Genomic DNA, 17234 nt, shown 5'->3' with positions numbered 1-17234 from the left:
GGGAGAGATCACCTTGGTAGGACTGTACTACAGGCCCCCAAATAGTCAGCGGGAAATTGAGGAGCAAATATGTAAGGAGATTACAGATAGCTGCAAGAATAATAGGGTGGTAGTAGTAGGGGACTTTAACTTTCCCAACATTGACTGGGACAGCCATAGCATTAGGGGCTTGGATGGAGGGAAATTTGTTGAGTGTATTCAGGAGGAATTTCTCATTCAGTATGTGGATGGACCGACTAGAGAGGGGGCAAAACTTGACCTCGTCTTGGGAAATAAGCAAGGGCAAGTGACAGAAGTGCTAGTGAGGGATCACTTTGGGACAAGTGACCATAACTCCAGTAGTTTTAAGATAGCTATGGAGAATGATAGGTCTGGCCCAAGAGTTAAAATTCTTAATTGGGGCAAGGCCAATTTTGATGGTATCAGACAGGAACTTGCAGAGGTAGATTGGGGGAGACTGTTGGCAGGCAAAGGGACAGCTGGTAAATGGGAGGCTTTTAAAAATGTGTTAACCAGGGTGTAGGGTAAGCACATTCCCTTTAGAGTGAAGGGCAAGGCTGGTAGAAGTAGGGAACCCTGGATGACTCGAGATATTGAGACACTGGTCAAAAAGAAGAAGGAGGCATATGACGTACATAAGCGACTGGGATCAAGTGGATCCCTTGAAGAGTATAGAGATTGTCGAAATAGAGTTAAGAGGGAAATCAGGAGGGCAAATAGGGGACATGAAATTGCTTTGGCAAATAATGCAAGGGAGAATCCAAAGAGATTCTACAGATACATAAAGGGCAAAAGAGTAACTAGGGACAGAGTAGGGCCTCTTAAGGATCAACAAGGACATCTATGTGCAGAGCCACAAGAGTTGGGTGAGATCCTGAATGAATATTTCTCATCGGTATTCACGGTGGAGAAAGGCATGGATGTTAGGAAACTAAGGGAAATAAATAGTGATGTCTTGAGAAGTGTGCATATTACAGAGGAGGAGGTGCTGGAAGTCTTAAAGCGCATCAAGGTAGATAAATCCCCGGGACCTGATGAAATGTATCCCAGGATGTTGTGGGAGGCTAGGGAGGAAATTGCGGGTCCCCTAACAGAGATATTTGAATCATCGGCAGCCACAGGTGAGGTGCCTGAGGATTGGAGAGTGGCGAATGTTGTGCCCTTGTTTAAGAAGGGCAGCAGGGAAAAGCCTGGGAACTACAGACCGGTGAGCCTAACGTCTGTAGTAGGTAAGTTGCTAGAAGGTATTCTGAGAGACAGGATCTACAAGCATTTAGAGAGGCAAGGACTGATTCGGGGCAGTCAGCATGGCTTTGTGCGTGGAAAATCATGTCTCACAAATTTGATTGAGTTTTTTGAGGGGGTGACCAAGAAGGTAGATGAGGGCAGTGCAGTAGACGTTGTCTACACGGACTTTAGCAAAGCCTTTGACAAGGTACCGCATGGTAGGTTGTTGCAGAAGGTTAAAGCTCACGGGATCCAGGGTGAGGTTGCCAATTGGATTCAAAATTGGCTGGACGACAGAAGGCAGAGGGTGGCTGTAGAGGGTTGTTTTTCAAACTGGAGGCCTGTGACCAGTGGTGTGCCTCAGGGATCGGTGCTGGGTCCACTGTTATTTGTGATTTATATTAATGATTTGGATGAGAATTTAGGAGGCATGGTTAGTAAGTTTGCAGATGACACCAAGATTGGTGGCACAGTGGATAGTGAAGAAGGTTATCTAGGATTGCAACGGGATCTTGATCAATTAGGCCAGTGGGCCGGCGAATGGCAGATGGAGTTTAATTTAGATAAATGTGAGGTGATGCATTTTGGCAGATCGAATCAGGTCAGGACCTACTCAGTTAATGGTATGGCGTTGGGGAGAGTTATAGAACAAAGAGATCTAGGAGTACAGGTTCATAGCTCCTTGAAGGTGGAGTCGCAGGTGGACAGGGTGGTGAAGAAGGCATTTGGCATGCTTGGTTTCATTGGTCAGAACATTGAATACAGGAGTTGGGACGTCTTGTTGTAGTTGTACAAGACATTGGTACGGCCACACTTGGAATACTGTGTGCAGTTCTGGTCACCCTATTATAGAAAGGATATTATTAAACTAGAAAGAGTGCAGAAAAGATTTACTAGGATGTTACCGGGACTTGATGGTTTGAGTTATAAGGAGAGGCTGGATAGACTGGAACTTTTTTCCCTGGAGAGTAGGAGGCTTGGGGGTGATCTTATAGAGGTCTATAAAATAATGAGGGGCATAGATGAGGTAGATAGTCAACATCTTTTCCCAAAGGTAGGGGGGTCTAAAACTAGAGGGCATAGGTTTAAGGTGAGAGGGGAGAGATTCAGAAGGGCCCAGAGGGGCAATTTCTTCACTCAGAGGGTAGTGAGTGTCTGGAATGGGCTGCCAGAGGTAGTAGTAGAGGCGGGTACAATTGTGTCTTTTAAAAAGCATTTAGATAGTTACATGGGTAAGATGGGTATAGAGGGTTATGGGCCAAGTGCGGGAAACTGGGACTAGCTTAAAAACTGGGCGGCATGGACTGGTTGGGCCGAAGGGCCTGTTTCCATGCTGTAAACTTATATGATTCTATATCTTTTCCAGTCAATATTTGGAAAGTTAAAGTCTCCCATAATAACTACCCTGTTACTTTCGCTCTTATCCAGAATCATCTACGCCATCCTTTCCTCTACATCCCTAGAACTATTTGGAGGCCTATAGAAAACTCCCAACAGGGTGACCTCTCCTTTCCTGTTTCTAACCTCAGCCCATACTACCTCGAAAGAAGAGTCCCCATCTATCATCCTCTCCGCCACCGTAATACTGTTTTTGACGAGCAGCGCCACACCTCCCCCTCTTTTGCCTCCTTCTCTGAGCTTACTAAAACACCTAAACCCCGGAACCTGCAACAACCATTCCTGTCCCTGCTCTATCCATGTCTCCGAAATGGCCACCACATCGAAGTCCCAGGTACCAACCCATGCTGCCAGTTCCCCTACCTTATTTCGTATACTCCTGGCATTGAAGTAGACACACTTCAAACCACCTACCTGAACACTGGCCCCCTCCTGCGAAGTCAAATCTGTGCTCCTGACCTCTATACTCTCAATCTCTCGTACCCTAAAACTACAATCCAGGTTCCCATGCCCCTGCTGCATTAGTTTAAACCCCCCCAAAGAGCACTAACAAATCTACCCCCCAGGATATTTGTGCCCCTCAGGTTCAGATGTAGACCATCCTGTCTGTAGAGGTCCCACCTTCCCCAGAAAGAGCCCCAGTTATCCAGAAATCTGAATCCCTCCCGCCTGCACCATCCCTGAAGCCACGTGTTTAATTGCTCTCTCTCCCTATTCCTCATCTCATTATCACGTGGCACGGGCAACAACCCAGAGATAACAACTCTGTTTGTTCTCGTTCTGAGCTTCCATCCTAGCTCCCTGAAAGCCTGCCTGACATCCTTGTCCCCTTTCCTACCTATGTCGTTAGTGCCAATGTGGACCACGACTTGGGGCTGCTCCCCCTCCCCCTTAAGGACCTGGAAAACACGATCCGAGACATCACGTACCCTCGCACCTGGGAGGCAACATACCAAACGTGAGTCTCTCTCGCTGCCACAAAATCTCCTATCTGTGCCCCTGACTATCGAGTCCCCAATTACTAATGCTCTGCTCCTCTCCCCCCTTCCCTTCTGAGCAACAGGGACAGACTCCGTGCCAGATGCCCATACCCCATGGCTTACCCCTGGTAAGTCCCCCCCCTCCACAAGTATCCAAAGCGGTATACTTGTTACTCAGGGGAACGACCGCATGGGATCCCTGCACTGACTGCTTCTTCCCAGTCCCTCTTACAGTTACCCATCTATCTCCAATCTTTGGTGTAACTAATTCCCTGAAGCTGCTATCTATGACCCCCTCTGCCTCCCGAATGATCCGAAGTTCATCCAACTCCCGCTCCAGTTCCCTAACTCGGTCTTGGAGGAGCTGGAGATGGCTGCACTTCCTGCAGGTAAAATCAGCAGGGACACTAACTGCATCCCTCACCTCAAACTTCCTGCAGGAGGAACATTGCACTACCTTCCCTGCCATCCCTCTAACCTCCAACCAAGATCTGGTTAATAAATAAATTTATAAAAAATATGATAATAATATGACACTTACCTCACACCAATGGGTCTTATTATTAGGTTAGAGGAGGAGGGTGGGTGGGAGACACTACACGTGTAGTGTCTCGGGTTTCCTCTCCACCAGAATTTATTGGTTGGGGGGGCGGGGGGGGGCCTTCCCAGAAGTCGAACTTCCGGTTTCCGCCTTATATAAAAAAAAACAGAAAAGAAGAACAGAAACGGGACCAGGTAAGTGTTTTTAAAGTAAAAACGTACCTCCCAGAAGGCCCTTGCGCACCGCTCCCGCTGAAATCCAAAGGCCTGCTCCTGCAAAGGTAAGGGTTTTTAAAGTAAAAACTTACCTCCCAGAAGGCCCTTGCGCACCGCTCCCGCCGAAATCCCCAAAAAACCAACTTGTTGCTCGGTCTCTTGTCTTACCAAGACCGCACGTTGCGTGTCTTGGTAGGCCTTATCATATTGCGTTTGGAAACTACTCAAATGCACGAGACAAGGCTGGTGTGCCCACTTGGCATCACCCACCTCTCTGTCCTTTGCTGCTAACTGCTCTTTTAAATCTCTATTCTCCGTCTCTACTTTGCTCACGTCTATCTCACTACGTCTTTCTCTCTCCTCTATCTCTCTACGGAGCATCCTAACGACCTCCTCTGTGCCTCGCAATTGTGCCAAACAGGACACGATTGCCATCGGCTTGCGAGCTTTCCCTAAGCTCTTCTTGTGGATCTCTGACAGGTTCTCCCACCAAGTATGCCCTATACTCCCGGGACCCGCAGAATTCACTCCAAAGGGGCCATCCTTTCCCTTTGAGATATTTCCTGATCTCATCTTCCCAAACAGGACACTGTCCTACTCTACTGGTCACTATGACCTCAAATTCCTGGTGGTTCATAAGGCGTTCCATTGCCTTCATTGCCATTTTCTCTACCTAGGTTCTCTACTGAATTTGGAACAAGGGGTGATAAAGTGGTGATGTAAACACGGGTACGACTTATGCTAAGTTCCGGCGGACAAAACTCCCGACAGTTTTACGCAACAAAATCTCTCAGGTTTACCTTATATGCCCGACAGTTTTACGCAACAAAATCTCTCAGGTTTACCTTATATGCCTGTTAATACGCATGCATTAACACACTTCCGAATCTCAGAGGCTTGATCATTATTGTTCTTACGCTTGTGGTTTTTCTGTTTACAATTGGATTCCAATTCAAATTTGGGTTCTCTCGGAGTGGTTAGGCCACTTCTAAGTCGAGTCCCATCTGGGTCGCCAGTAAATGTTGCTAACTTGCTGTTGTGTCTTAATTTGGCTCTGTTTAATTAAGTTTGCTCAAGAGTCGGCAGGTATCTTTCGACACCGCCACAAGGTTCAAAACCGAATGCTGATCAAAGACTTGATACACCAGTTAGTAAGTTCAAAAGCAATGCTCATTTATTTACACAGTCAAATCTACTCATGCATAAAATTTTACAACCTAAACTATCACTATTACTCAAAGCCTATACTTAGCTTCGGGTGCCCACTCAGTCAGAGGAACAATGGCCGTTGCTCGGTTCTGAGGCTGCTGGGTTGAGCTGTTTACAGGATAGCAACTAGGAGCGCCAATCTCGTAGCGTGCGTTGACTTGGAACTTACTTGGTCTGGTGTAGCTTTGGCGGGTCTCTACTCACTCAGAGCCAAGGCCAATAGGGCGATCCTCTCTTGGGGAGTCCTTTATATACCCCAAAAGGGCTTCGCGCGCTTTTCGGCGGGCCTTGAACTTGGCCCCAATTAATTGGGCCATTTCCCAATTGTCCTTATCGATTTTCCTCCAATAGAGGGGTGTGTTTCCTGGTTGCAGGGCGTGTCCTAGGTGGCCGTTGGTTTGCTTTGTTTTAGTCTCCTCTGGCGCCAGGATGCATTGTTTACCTAAATGTTGCCTTTTGTTCCCGGGGATGGCTCATTAGTATTTAGATGGTTCTGCAGTACCGGTCCTGTCTGAGAGCGAAGGCTCTAATCAAAAGACAGACCTTGCACCTGCTTGCTTTTTCGGTATTGTCCAATTTTCCCTGCATTCTTTGCAAGTGTCCAATTTGTAATCGGGACGTGGCCATCCCAGATAGCTACACCTGGAACATTGAGCTGCCAGTCCTGCCCCTCCCTTAGTAATGTTTAAGTAATAGCTATAATAGTCCCATGTACCTATCTATACCCTGAGTTCATCAGACTTGCCCGTCACGCCTCTTGCATTGAAATAAATGCAGTTTAATCTAGACTTCCCAGGCTCTCTGCCCGGTCATTTTTTGTGCATCTTGTGTTTTATTTCTCTTAGCTTTACTGGACCCATTCACTGAGTTCTCCACAGTCTCTGTACTCTGTACTGTGGCCTTTTTGATTTTTGACTTTGGCTTCCCTGCCTTTCACTTTTCCCCTCACTGCCTTTTGTTTCTGTCCCCACTTCAATTCCCTCTGACATCCTTAATTGGTTCCCATCCGCCTGTATCATAGAATGTACAGTGTAGAAGGAGGCCCATTTTGACCCATCGAGTCTGCACCGGCCCTTCGAAAGAGCACGCTACCGAAGCCCACACCTACACCCCATCCCCATAACCCAGCAATCCCACCAACCTTTTTTGTACACAAAGGGCAATTTAGCATGACCAATCCACCTAACCTGCAAATCTTTGGACTGTGGGAGGAAACCGGAGCACCCGGAGGAAACCCACGCAGACACGGGGAGAAAGTGCAAACTCCGCACAGACAGTGACCCAAGCTGGGAATCGAACCTGGGACCCTGGAGCTGTGAAGCAACTGTGCTGACCACTGTGCTACCGTGCCCCCCAAACTGTATGTCGAAGAAAGAATAAAACACATACCTTCAAACCGAGTGTCATCCAGCACTTTGTATTCTGTACTTTTTATAGCAAGTTCAACACCATATCCTGAAAGGCGCACTTTCTTAGAGCTGGCTTTCTGTTAAGGATACAGTTTTTATCAGTGTAAGCTAGGCAAAGTATTTTAATGGTCAAAATATGCAAAAACATGAAGACCCAGAAACGTTCATTATATTTCTGTTCACAACAGAAATAACATGCTGTAAAGATAATTAACTGTGATCTTAAAGTGTGGAGCATAAAATATGTACAAGTGGCAGTTGGGTCAAGTTGTTTGTTCTGGTGTTGTAATTCACTGTAATGTATTAACTACCCTGTGGCAAATCACCCTTTCTCTAAAACGTTTATAGATGTCAAACCACAAACTCATACGAAGAACCCAATAAATATTTGATGCCAATGAAATAGCTAGAGCAGCACGCTAGCACAGTGGTTAGCACAGTTGCTTCGCAGCTCCAGGGTCCCAGGTTCGATTCCCGGCTTGGGTCACTGTCTGTGTGTAGTCTGCACGTTCTCCCTGTGACTGCATGCGTTTTCTCCGGGTGCTCCGGTTTCCTCCCACAGTCCAAAGATGTGCAGGTTAGGTGGATTAGCCATTCTAAATTGCCCTTCGTGTCCAAAAAAGTTTGGGTGGGGCTACAGGGATAGGGTGCAGGTGTGGGCTTGGGTAGGGTGCTCTTTCCACGGGCCGGTGCAGACTTGATGGGCCAAATGGCCTCCTTCTGCACTGTAAATTGTATGATTCTAAACAGTAAACAAACCTCCTACTTCTATGTGAAATTCACTGCCTGGCAAGGAACTGAGGAAACAGACAATTAAGAAACTAGAGCTAATTCTTAATCTGTGCCAAATTAAATTGGGTGGAATCTTGGGAAGGCAACCGGGATCTTGGGTGCTAGCTCGAGAGTCCTTCTGTCGCCTCTTTTTGGGAAGCCTGTATGTGGTGTTCCACTCAGGCACTTGACAGGTCAGCAAGGGGCCTTGCTCAGGGATATCAGCCCTGGGGGTGTAAATCACCCTGTTCTACACTCCCACATGAAAGGGGAAAAATGGCATCAGTTTTAATATCTCATCCGAATAAGCTGAAGACAAAAAGCCGTGAGCTTATTGAACATGACAACAGGCACTTGTTACAGGAGAAAAAATTAGTCAGCTATCCAGCTAAAGTAATGATGTGGAGATGCCGGTGTTGGACTGGGGTGAGCACAGTAAGAAGTTTTACAACACCAGGTTAAAGTCCAACAGATTTGTTTCAAACACTAGCTTTCGGAGCACTGCTCCTTCCTCAGGTGAATGAAGAGGTCGATTCCAGAAACATATATACAGCCAAATTCAAAGATGCAAGACAATGCTTAGAATGCGTGCATTTGCAGTTAATTAAGTGTTTACAGGTCCAGAGATAGGGGTAACCCCAGGTTAAAAAGAGGTGTGAATTGTCTCAAGCCAGGACAGTTGGTAGGATTTCGCAAGCCCAGGCCAGATGGTGGGGGATGAATGTAATGTGACATGAATCCCAGGTCCCGGTTGAGGCCGCACTCATGTGTGCGGAACTTGGCTATAAGTTTCTGCTCGGCGATTCTGCGTTGTCGCGCGTCCTGAAGACGCTTACCCGGAGATCAGAGGCTGAATGCCCTTGACTGCTGAAGTGTTCCACGACTGGAAGGGAACATTCCAGCCTGGTGATTGTCGCACGATGTCCGTTCATTCGTTGTCGCAGCGTCTGCATGGTCTCGCCAATGTACCACGCTTCGGGATATCCTTTCCTGCAGCGTATGAGGTAGACAACGTTGGCCGAGTCGGACGAGTATGTACCACGTACCTGGTGGGTGGTGTTCTCACGTGTACATAGAACATAGAACATAGAACAATACAGCGCAGTACAGGCCCTTCGGCCCACGATGTTGCACCGAAACAAAAGCCATCTAACCTACACTATGCCATTATCATCCATATGTTTATCCAATAAACTTTTAAACGCTCTCAATGTTGGCGAGTTCACTACTGTAGCAGGTAGGGCATTCCACGGCCTCACTACTCTTTGCGTAAAGAACCTACCTCTGACCTCTGTCCTATATCTATTACCCCTCAGTTTAAAGTTATGTCCCCTCGTGCCAGCCATATCCATCCGCGGGAGAAGGCTCTCACTGTCCACCCTATCCAACCCCCTGATCATTTTGTATGCCTCTATTAAGTCTCCTCTTAACCTTCTTCTCTCCAAAGTCCATCAGCCTTTCCTCATAATATAAGTGTAATGGTGGTATCCATGTCGATGATCTGGCACGTCTTGCAGAGATTGCCATGGAAGGGTGGTGTGGTGTCGTGGTCGCTGTTCTGAAGGCTGGGTAGTTTGCTGCAAACAATGGTTTGTTTGAGGTTGCGCGGTTGTTTGAAGGCAAGTAGTAGGGGTGTGGGGATCATAGAATTACAGTGTAGAAGGAGGCCATTCGGCCCATCGAGTCTGCACCGGCTCTTGGAAAGAGCACCCTATCCAATGTCAACACCTCCACCCTATCCCCACAACCCAGTAACCCCACCCAGCACTAAGGGCAATTTTGGACACTAAGGGTAATTTATCATGGCCAATCCACCTAATCTGCACATCTTTGGACTGTGGGAAGAAACCGGAGCACCCGGAGGAAACCCACGCACACACGGGGAGGATGTACAGACTCCGCACAGACAGAGAAGGGATGACCTTGGCAAGATGTTCATCTTCATCGATGATGTGTTGAAGGCTGCGAAGAAGATGTTGTAGTTTCTCCGCTCCGGGAAAGTACTGGACGACGAAGGGTACTCTGTCGGTTGTGTCCCGTGTTTCTCTTCTGAGGAGGTCGGTGCGGTTTTTTGCTGTGGCGCGTTGGAACTGTCGATTGATGAGTCGAGCACCAGAAGATATATATATGTTTCTGGAATCGACCTCCCGTTTGTACGAGGGCATCTTTCAGCGTCTGTAAATGTCTGTTACGCTCCTCCTCGTCTGAGCAGATCCTGTGTATACGGAGGGCTTGTCCATAGGGGATGGCTTCTTTAATGTGTTTAGGGTGGAAGCTGGAGAACTGGAGCATCGTGGTGTCAGGTGAGAGTACCTTTAAGAAATGGGTGTTTATAAAAATATCTGTAGTGGATGTACCTTGAAGAAATGGGTGTTCATCAGTGATGTCAGAGTGTGGGTGGAGCTGGCCTGTCTGTCTGCTTTTACTTTCTCTTTAGGCTGTTTGCTACAGGGTGTGTTTTGTTTTGTTTTAGATTTGGAAAAGCTGCAATCACAGCAAGATGTTTATGAATCTCTGCAAGCTTATGAATGTTCATTTGGTGTTTTCAAAGTGGTAACTGTTCTCAGTAGAGAAGTTAAACATGATGTATTTCTGTAAAGGGGGTCCTTTTTGTCTTATGGATGTTGCAAGGAAAGATTAAGAGTTACGTAGAGAGTACTGTTTTCTTTGGGGGGTTTATTGGTGAGTTGTTCAGGTGTTTACTATGGGCTTATAAAGTGTTAACTGGTTTCATAAATAAAGTGTTTTAATTTAAAAGTGCAGTAGATTTCTGTTGCATCGCACCTGCAGGGTAGGGCCGTGTGCTCCCCATAACCACAATCTATTCAAAGTTGTGGGTCAGGTGAACTCCGTGATACACTTTGGGGTTCTCTAAACCCTGGCCCATAACAAATTGGGGGCTCGAGGGGGATAAAAGTCTATCTATTGGATTGGCTTAGTGAACTTAAAGACAGTGAGGGGTGAGCATATTGTGGTTGCTTTTAAGGTGTGGTTTTTCAGTTTAAGTAGGGAGTGTGTTGTGGACAATGGCTCTTTCAGACGCTCTGAAGTGTTTGGGGGTGGAGACGGTTACACGCAGTATCTTACGGACAGAGACTAAAAGCAGACTTTTAGAGTTGGCAAAAACATTGCAGTTAACATTACCGAACAAAATGTGAAAAGATGAGGTCATTATGGCGGTGGCTGAGCATTTAAAGTTGCCTGAGCTAGTTTGACTCATTGGAAATAGCAAAACTTCAGTTGCAAATTAAACAAATGGAACATGAGAATGAATTAAAGCAGCTTGAATACGAAATGGATAGAGAGGAAAAAGTGAGAGAAGAAAGGAAAATAGAAATAATAGCCCCAGCAGAACAAAAGGAAAGAGAAAGGGAGATACAGATGAGGGACAAAGATAAAGAGAGAGAGTTTGAACTTCAGAAAATGGCCAGGAAACATGACAGTCAGGTAAAATTGGCAGACGTAAAGGGAAACGTATGTAAAGTAATGGGTTAAGAGACATTGCAATTAGTTGTCTCATTTATGTTAAGTATCCATTAATTGACACTGATATGTAAAGGGGCTTCAGGTGGCCTCTGTGAGGTGGTGTGTTGTTAAGAGTTTTGGGCAAAGGCTGTGGAAGTGAAATAAATGGTGTTTGGTGAAAAGGAACAAGAACTTTAGACTCTTCATTTCACAGCAACTAAAATGTCTAACAATGGTAGCAGATAATAGTTGCTGTGCAAATGTGAAGGTTTGAAAGTTACAACTTTTCCTGATCAAACGAAGGAGTGAGTGAGAAGGAAAAAAAATAAAAGATCCATGGCTGAACCCAGGATAAAGATGGCTGGATATGACTATCCTCCCTTATTTTCTGAAAGGGAATTGTGCGACCAATGGAGAAGTGCAGTAGTTATGTGGACTAAAGTAACTGCTTTGGGAAAGAGAAAACAAGGTATGGCATTGGCTCTTTCTCTACCATATGGCAGTAAAATCCGAAAAAAAGTGCTCTCTGAGCTGGAATTGGAAGAGTTAGACTCAGAAGAAGGTCTGGAGATTTTATTACATTATATGGATAAGATTTATAAGAAAGATGACTTGTTAAGTGTGTATGAAGCATGGTCGGATTTTGATAAGTTCCGGAAAATGGAGGACATCTCCATGGAAGACTATATAATGGAATTTGGCAGTCTACATAAAAGGCTGCAGAAACACAATCTGTAATTTCCACAGTCTGTGTTGGCCTTTAAATTACTTGACTGTGCTAGAGTGAGCAACATGGATAGGCTCCTGGTTTTGACAGGAGTTCAGTGTACGGATAAGGGTATCTTATTCGAACAGATGACAAGCTTTAAAAAAGTTTCTGGGGAAACATTTGATTCCGATGGCTCTGATGACCCAAATAGGACAGCCTATAAGGCAGAATATGGAAGATACACTAGTAACAGGATGGCGAAATCGTATGGCTACGAACAGGGCTCAAGACTATAGACGGAGACCGAGACAAGGAAATTATGAAGACAGAAACCCAGTTAGAACCTACAATAGGAAGATGAACCCCAGAAATGCACGGGGCATGATAAATCGATGTTTTCGATGTGACTCTCAATACCATTATGCTTTCAACTGTCCAACTCGTTATGATAGAGTGTTTGAAGCGACACATGACATGGAAGAGTCAGAAGAGGAAAAAGATAGTGACCAGAAAGGCATTGTCCTATTGACAAGCAGTTTTACGCCGGTAATGAGGGTGTTGGTTGCAGAATCCTTCAACTGTGCTGTATTGGACAGTGGCTGCATATCTACTGTATGTGGAATTGACTGGTTAAAATGTTACCTGGACTCTTTGAATGCTGAAAATCGTAACAAGGTTAAGGAATTTGAAAGTTCCACAAGTTTCAGGTTTGGGGATGATAATACTCTGAAATCGCTGAAAAGAGTGGTGATCCCTTGCAATATTGCCGGAGTGAATCATTTCATCAGCACGGATGTTGTATCAAGTGAGATACTTTTGGTTCTGAGCAGACCATCGGTGAAGAAAGCACACATGAAACTGGATATGGAACAGGATAAGGCAACAGTTTTTGGAAAGACTGTGGACTTACAATTTACACAGTTGGGACACTATTGTATTCCATTACTGACAAATAATTTTTCAAGTAGAGTGGCTAAGGATGTGTTAATGGCTGTTGAAAATGGGACTTTAGCTGATAAAAAGCTTGTGGTATTAAAACTGCATAGGCAATTTGCACATCCGTCTCCTCGGAGGCTGAAAAATGTATTAAAGGATGCAGGGGTAAGGGATGACGACTATACTAAACTGATAGAACAGGTTAGTGACCGCTGTGAAGTTTGTAGGAAGTACAGAAGGACACCAGCACGACCGATAGTAACCCTACCTTTGGCCAGGGATTTTAACGACATTGTGGCCAAGGACCTTAAGATCTGGGATAAAGCAAATAATATATTTATTTTGCATTTTGTCGATTTAGCAACCAGATTTAGTCAAGCCACGATTGTACAAAGTAAAGAAAAGAGTAATTCTGGATCAAATCGTGGAAAAATGGATAGGGACAGGAATGGGTCCACCGGCAAAATTCCTTATGGACAATGGGAGGGAATTTACTAATGATGAGTTTAGGAATATGTGTGAAAACATGAATATCAGAGTTATGAATACGGCTGCAGAAAGCCCATTTAGTAATGGTGTCTGTGAAAGAAATCATGCTGTCATCGGTGACATGCTTCGGAAAATTTTGGCAGATCGACCAAATTGCAGGCTAAATTCAGCTTTAGCATGGGCAGTACATGCAAAGAATTCATTGCAGATGGTTGGGGGCTATAGTCCTTATCAATTAGTGTTTGGTAGAAATCCAAAAATTCCATCCATTTTGGATGACCAGCCTCCAGCTTGGGAGGGGACTACAATTAGCTCTGGTTTTGCTGAACATTTAAATGCATTACATAGCAGTAGAAAAGCTTTTTTGGAAGCAGACGTCTCTGAAAGAATTCGCAGAGCTTTAAGACATAACGTACGACCATCAGATGCCGTTTTTCAGCAAGGAGACATGGTATACTGTAAGAGAGACAATTCTAATGAATGGAAAGGCCCAGGGAAGATCAGAGGCATAGTTGGGAAGATCATAGGCATAGATGGCAAAACAATTATTTTGCAACATGGTAATCAAACTGTTAGGGTCCATTCATCAAGGATAATGGGTACAGATTACAAATTTTCAAATTTAGACAGAGCAGACAGACATGACGAGGAACCAGAGTCATCTGGTACGCATGTGATTCAGAACTATGAGGACCAATTAACTGATATAGACAGGGTTTCTGTGGAGGAACACAACACTTCTGGTGAATTAGAAGAGGCCATTTTTCCGAAAGGGCAACTGCCAAAAGTTGGTACAAAAGTGACATACTTGCCTGAAGGGTCTAGTCAATGGAAGGATGCAACTGTTATTCGTAGAGCAGGGCAGGGAAGGCCACTGGAAAGTATAAACATTGGTTGAATGTACAGCATTCAGGGGAAGGAGTCAAGACAATGGATTGGGAAAACGAAGTTCAAAAATGGAGGACACAGAAACGCAGTGCCAGTTCAGATAGTACATCGGATAGTGAACAGGTCCGCAGGAAAAGGTCGAGAACTATTGAAAGGACATCCCACAGCAGAAGGGAAAGATCACGCAGTAGCAGTACAGAACGAGATACCAGGCGGGAGAGGGGACATAGTTTGTCAAGATCTCGGAACATGAGTAAGACTACGCATACTAATAGGAGTAGAAGCCCACATGCACGTGAGATTTTGGTGGCTTCAAATAAATTAGATGAAAAAGTTATTAAAGAAGCTAAACAGCAAGAATTGGAGTGAATTTGGGGTACACACGGAAGTACAAGATAGGGGACAAAGAGCTCTATCCCACAGATGGATTTGCACGGAAAAGGTTCTTCCGGATGGAACTTATAAGGCAAAGGCCAGGCTTGTGGCAAGGGGATTTGAAGAAAACATAGAAGATCAGGATTTAAGGGTAGATTCACCTACAGCAGGAAAGGTTATTTTAAAGATCTTCTTGGCTTTATTCGCCACAAAAGCATGGGAATGCAAATTTATAGATATAAAAGCTGCCTTTTTGCAGGGGCATCAGCTCCAGAGAGACATTTTTCTCCGTCCTCCTAAAGAAGCAGCTAACGCAGAAAGGGTACTCTGGAAGTTGAACAAATGTGTATATGGATTAAATGATGCATCTAGAGTCTGGTATTTTTCGGTAAGGTCAGTTTTGTTAAAGTTAGGCTGTTGCCAGTTGAAAGCAGATCTTGCAATGTTTTACTGGTACTATAAAGGAAATCTTTCTGGCATTTTTATGATGCATGTCGATGACTTTTTGTGGGATGGGACTAGTGATTTTGAAGCTGGTTTGAGGAAAGAATTCAGGGTTGGAAGTCAGGCTTCCGGTGCATTTAAATATATTGGACTGGAAATTGGACAGACTAAGTTAGGGGCAACTTTATGTCAGCAATCTTATTTGGAAAGCATCACCCCAGTAGCAATTAGTCGTGGCCGAGTTTCACAAAAAGACGCAATGGTTTCCAAGATAGAAAAAGAGCAACTGCGAAGTTTAATTGGGCAACTGAACTGGTTAGGTAGACAGACTAGACCGGATGTGAGTTTTGATGTCTTAGAGTCGAGTACAATAATGAATGATCCCAAAGTGGAAGACATAATAAGAGCAAATAAAGCTTTGGCCAAACTAAAAATGCAGGAGTGTGTTTTGAAGTTCCCAGTTTTAGGTGATCTTAAGCACTTGAAACTCATAGTTTATAGTGATGCGTCCTACGCAAATTTATGTGATAGGGTTTCAAGCGCAGGAGGTTTTATAATTTTCCTTTTGGGGAACAATGGTAAATGTTGCCCGCTTGTGTGGGAAACAAAGAAAATAAGGAGAGTGGTAAAAAGCACTTTGGCTGCTGAGACGTTAAGCCTTGTAGAGGCGGTGGATATGGCCTTTTATATAAGTATGATATTGACAGAAATTTTGGGATTAGGGGATTTGGGTAATATACCTATTGACTGTCACATTGACAATAAATCCCTGTGGGAAAAGGTGCACTCTACAAAAAGTGTCAATGAAAAGAGGTTACGGGTAGACATCGCAAGTTTGAAGCAGATGTTGGAGAGAGGGGAAATAACAAAAATTAAATGGGTCGACAAGAGCTATCAACTGTCAGACTGTTTTACGAAAAGAGGGGCGAGTTCACAGAAACTTTTGGATATTGTTAATGAAGGGCGCTTGTTTCTGTGATTGTTTTTTTTTCTTTCTCGTCCAAACAAAAAAAAAGGGGTGAAATCATGTGTGTGTTGTTGAGTTTCTTGAAATTTTGTTTTCACCTAATTATTTTTTTTCTCCAAGGGGAGACTGTTAAGTAATGGGTTAAGAGACATTGCCATTAGTTGTCTCATTTATGTTAAATATCCATTAATTGACACTGATATGTAATGGGGCTTCAGGTGGCCTCTGTGAGGTGATGTGTTGTTAAGAGTTTTGTGCAGAGGCTGTGGAAGTGAAATAAATGGTGTTTGGTGAAAAGGAATAAGAACTTTAGACTCTTCATTTCTCAGCAACTAAAACGTCTAACAACGTACAGTTGGATGATAGTGATAAGGATAGTGAGAAAGAGCATCATAGTCGAAGGCTTGGTGGAGAGATATTTAAATATGTCTGAGCATTGCCAAGGTTTGACGAGAAGGAGCTGGAAGCTTTTTTCATTTCATTTGATAAGGTAGCTAAACAAATGAAATGGCCATAGATCATGTGGGTATTACTGATTCAAACAAAACTGGTAGGTAGGGCTAGTGAAGTGTTTGCATCACTACCGGAGAAGGTATCTGGGTCGCATGAGGAGGTGAAAAAATCCATCTTGGGTGCAAACGAACTAGTGCCTGAAGCCAACAGACAAAGGTTTAGAAATTTGTGGAAAGGATTTGGTCAAACATACATGGAGTTTGATAGGATCAACAGAGTAATTTTGATGGGTAGATAAGGGCTTTGAAAATAGACCAAACGTATGAAGCTCTCAGAGAAATTATACTTTTGGAGAAGTTTAAAAATTCAATTCCTGATGTAGTGAGAACTCATGTGGAAGGGCAGAGGGTTAAAACTGTGAGGTTAGCAGCAGAAATGGCAGATGATTCTGAATTAGTTCATAAATCAAAGTTTGGTTTCCGACATCAGTTTCAGCCTGTGAAGGATAGAAACTGGGGACATGATAAATACTCAAGTGGTAAAGGTAAAGGAGATCTGATGGGAGATAATGAGAGTGTACCTCAGACTAAAAAGGAAATCCAGGAGGCTGGAAGAGACATGAAAAGTTTCAAATGTTTTCCCGGTCATAAACTAGGCCATATAAAGTCACAATGTTGGTGGTTGAAGAAAAGCACTGGGAAGGCTGATGTGGTAAAACAGGATAAGACAGTGGGGTTTGTTAAAGTGGCAAAGAAAAG

At 44.4% G+C, this 17234-nt stretch overlaps 1 protein-coding gene across 2 annotated transcripts in view; it reads right to left on the bottom strand.

Moving 5' to 3' along the window:
* Nucleotides 1-17234, bottom strand: part of LOC140391602 (UDP-glucose:glycoprotein glucosyltransferase 2-like) — a 731169-nt gene that overhangs the window by 490722 nt on the left and 223213 nt on the right. For both annotated transcript variants that reach the window (XM_072476257.1, XM_072476258.1), the window contains exon 7: nucleotides 6960-7056. In XM_072476257.1, coding sequence (XP_072332358.1) covers nucleotides 6960-7056 — 97 coding nt within the window. The remainder of the gene's footprint in view (nucleotides 1-6959; nucleotides 7057-17234) is intronic.

Source organism: Scyliorhinus torazame, chromosome 15 (genome assembly GCF_047496885.1).
Source record: "Scyliorhinus torazame isolate Kashiwa2021f chromosome 15, sScyTor2.1, whole genome shotgun sequence".
NCBI lineage: Eukaryota > Metazoa > Chordata > Chondrichthyes > Carcharhiniformes > Scyliorhinidae > Scyliorhinus > Scyliorhinus torazame.
Note: the sequence above shows the minus strand (reverse complement) of the source record. Positions and strands in the feature narration are given on the sequence as shown.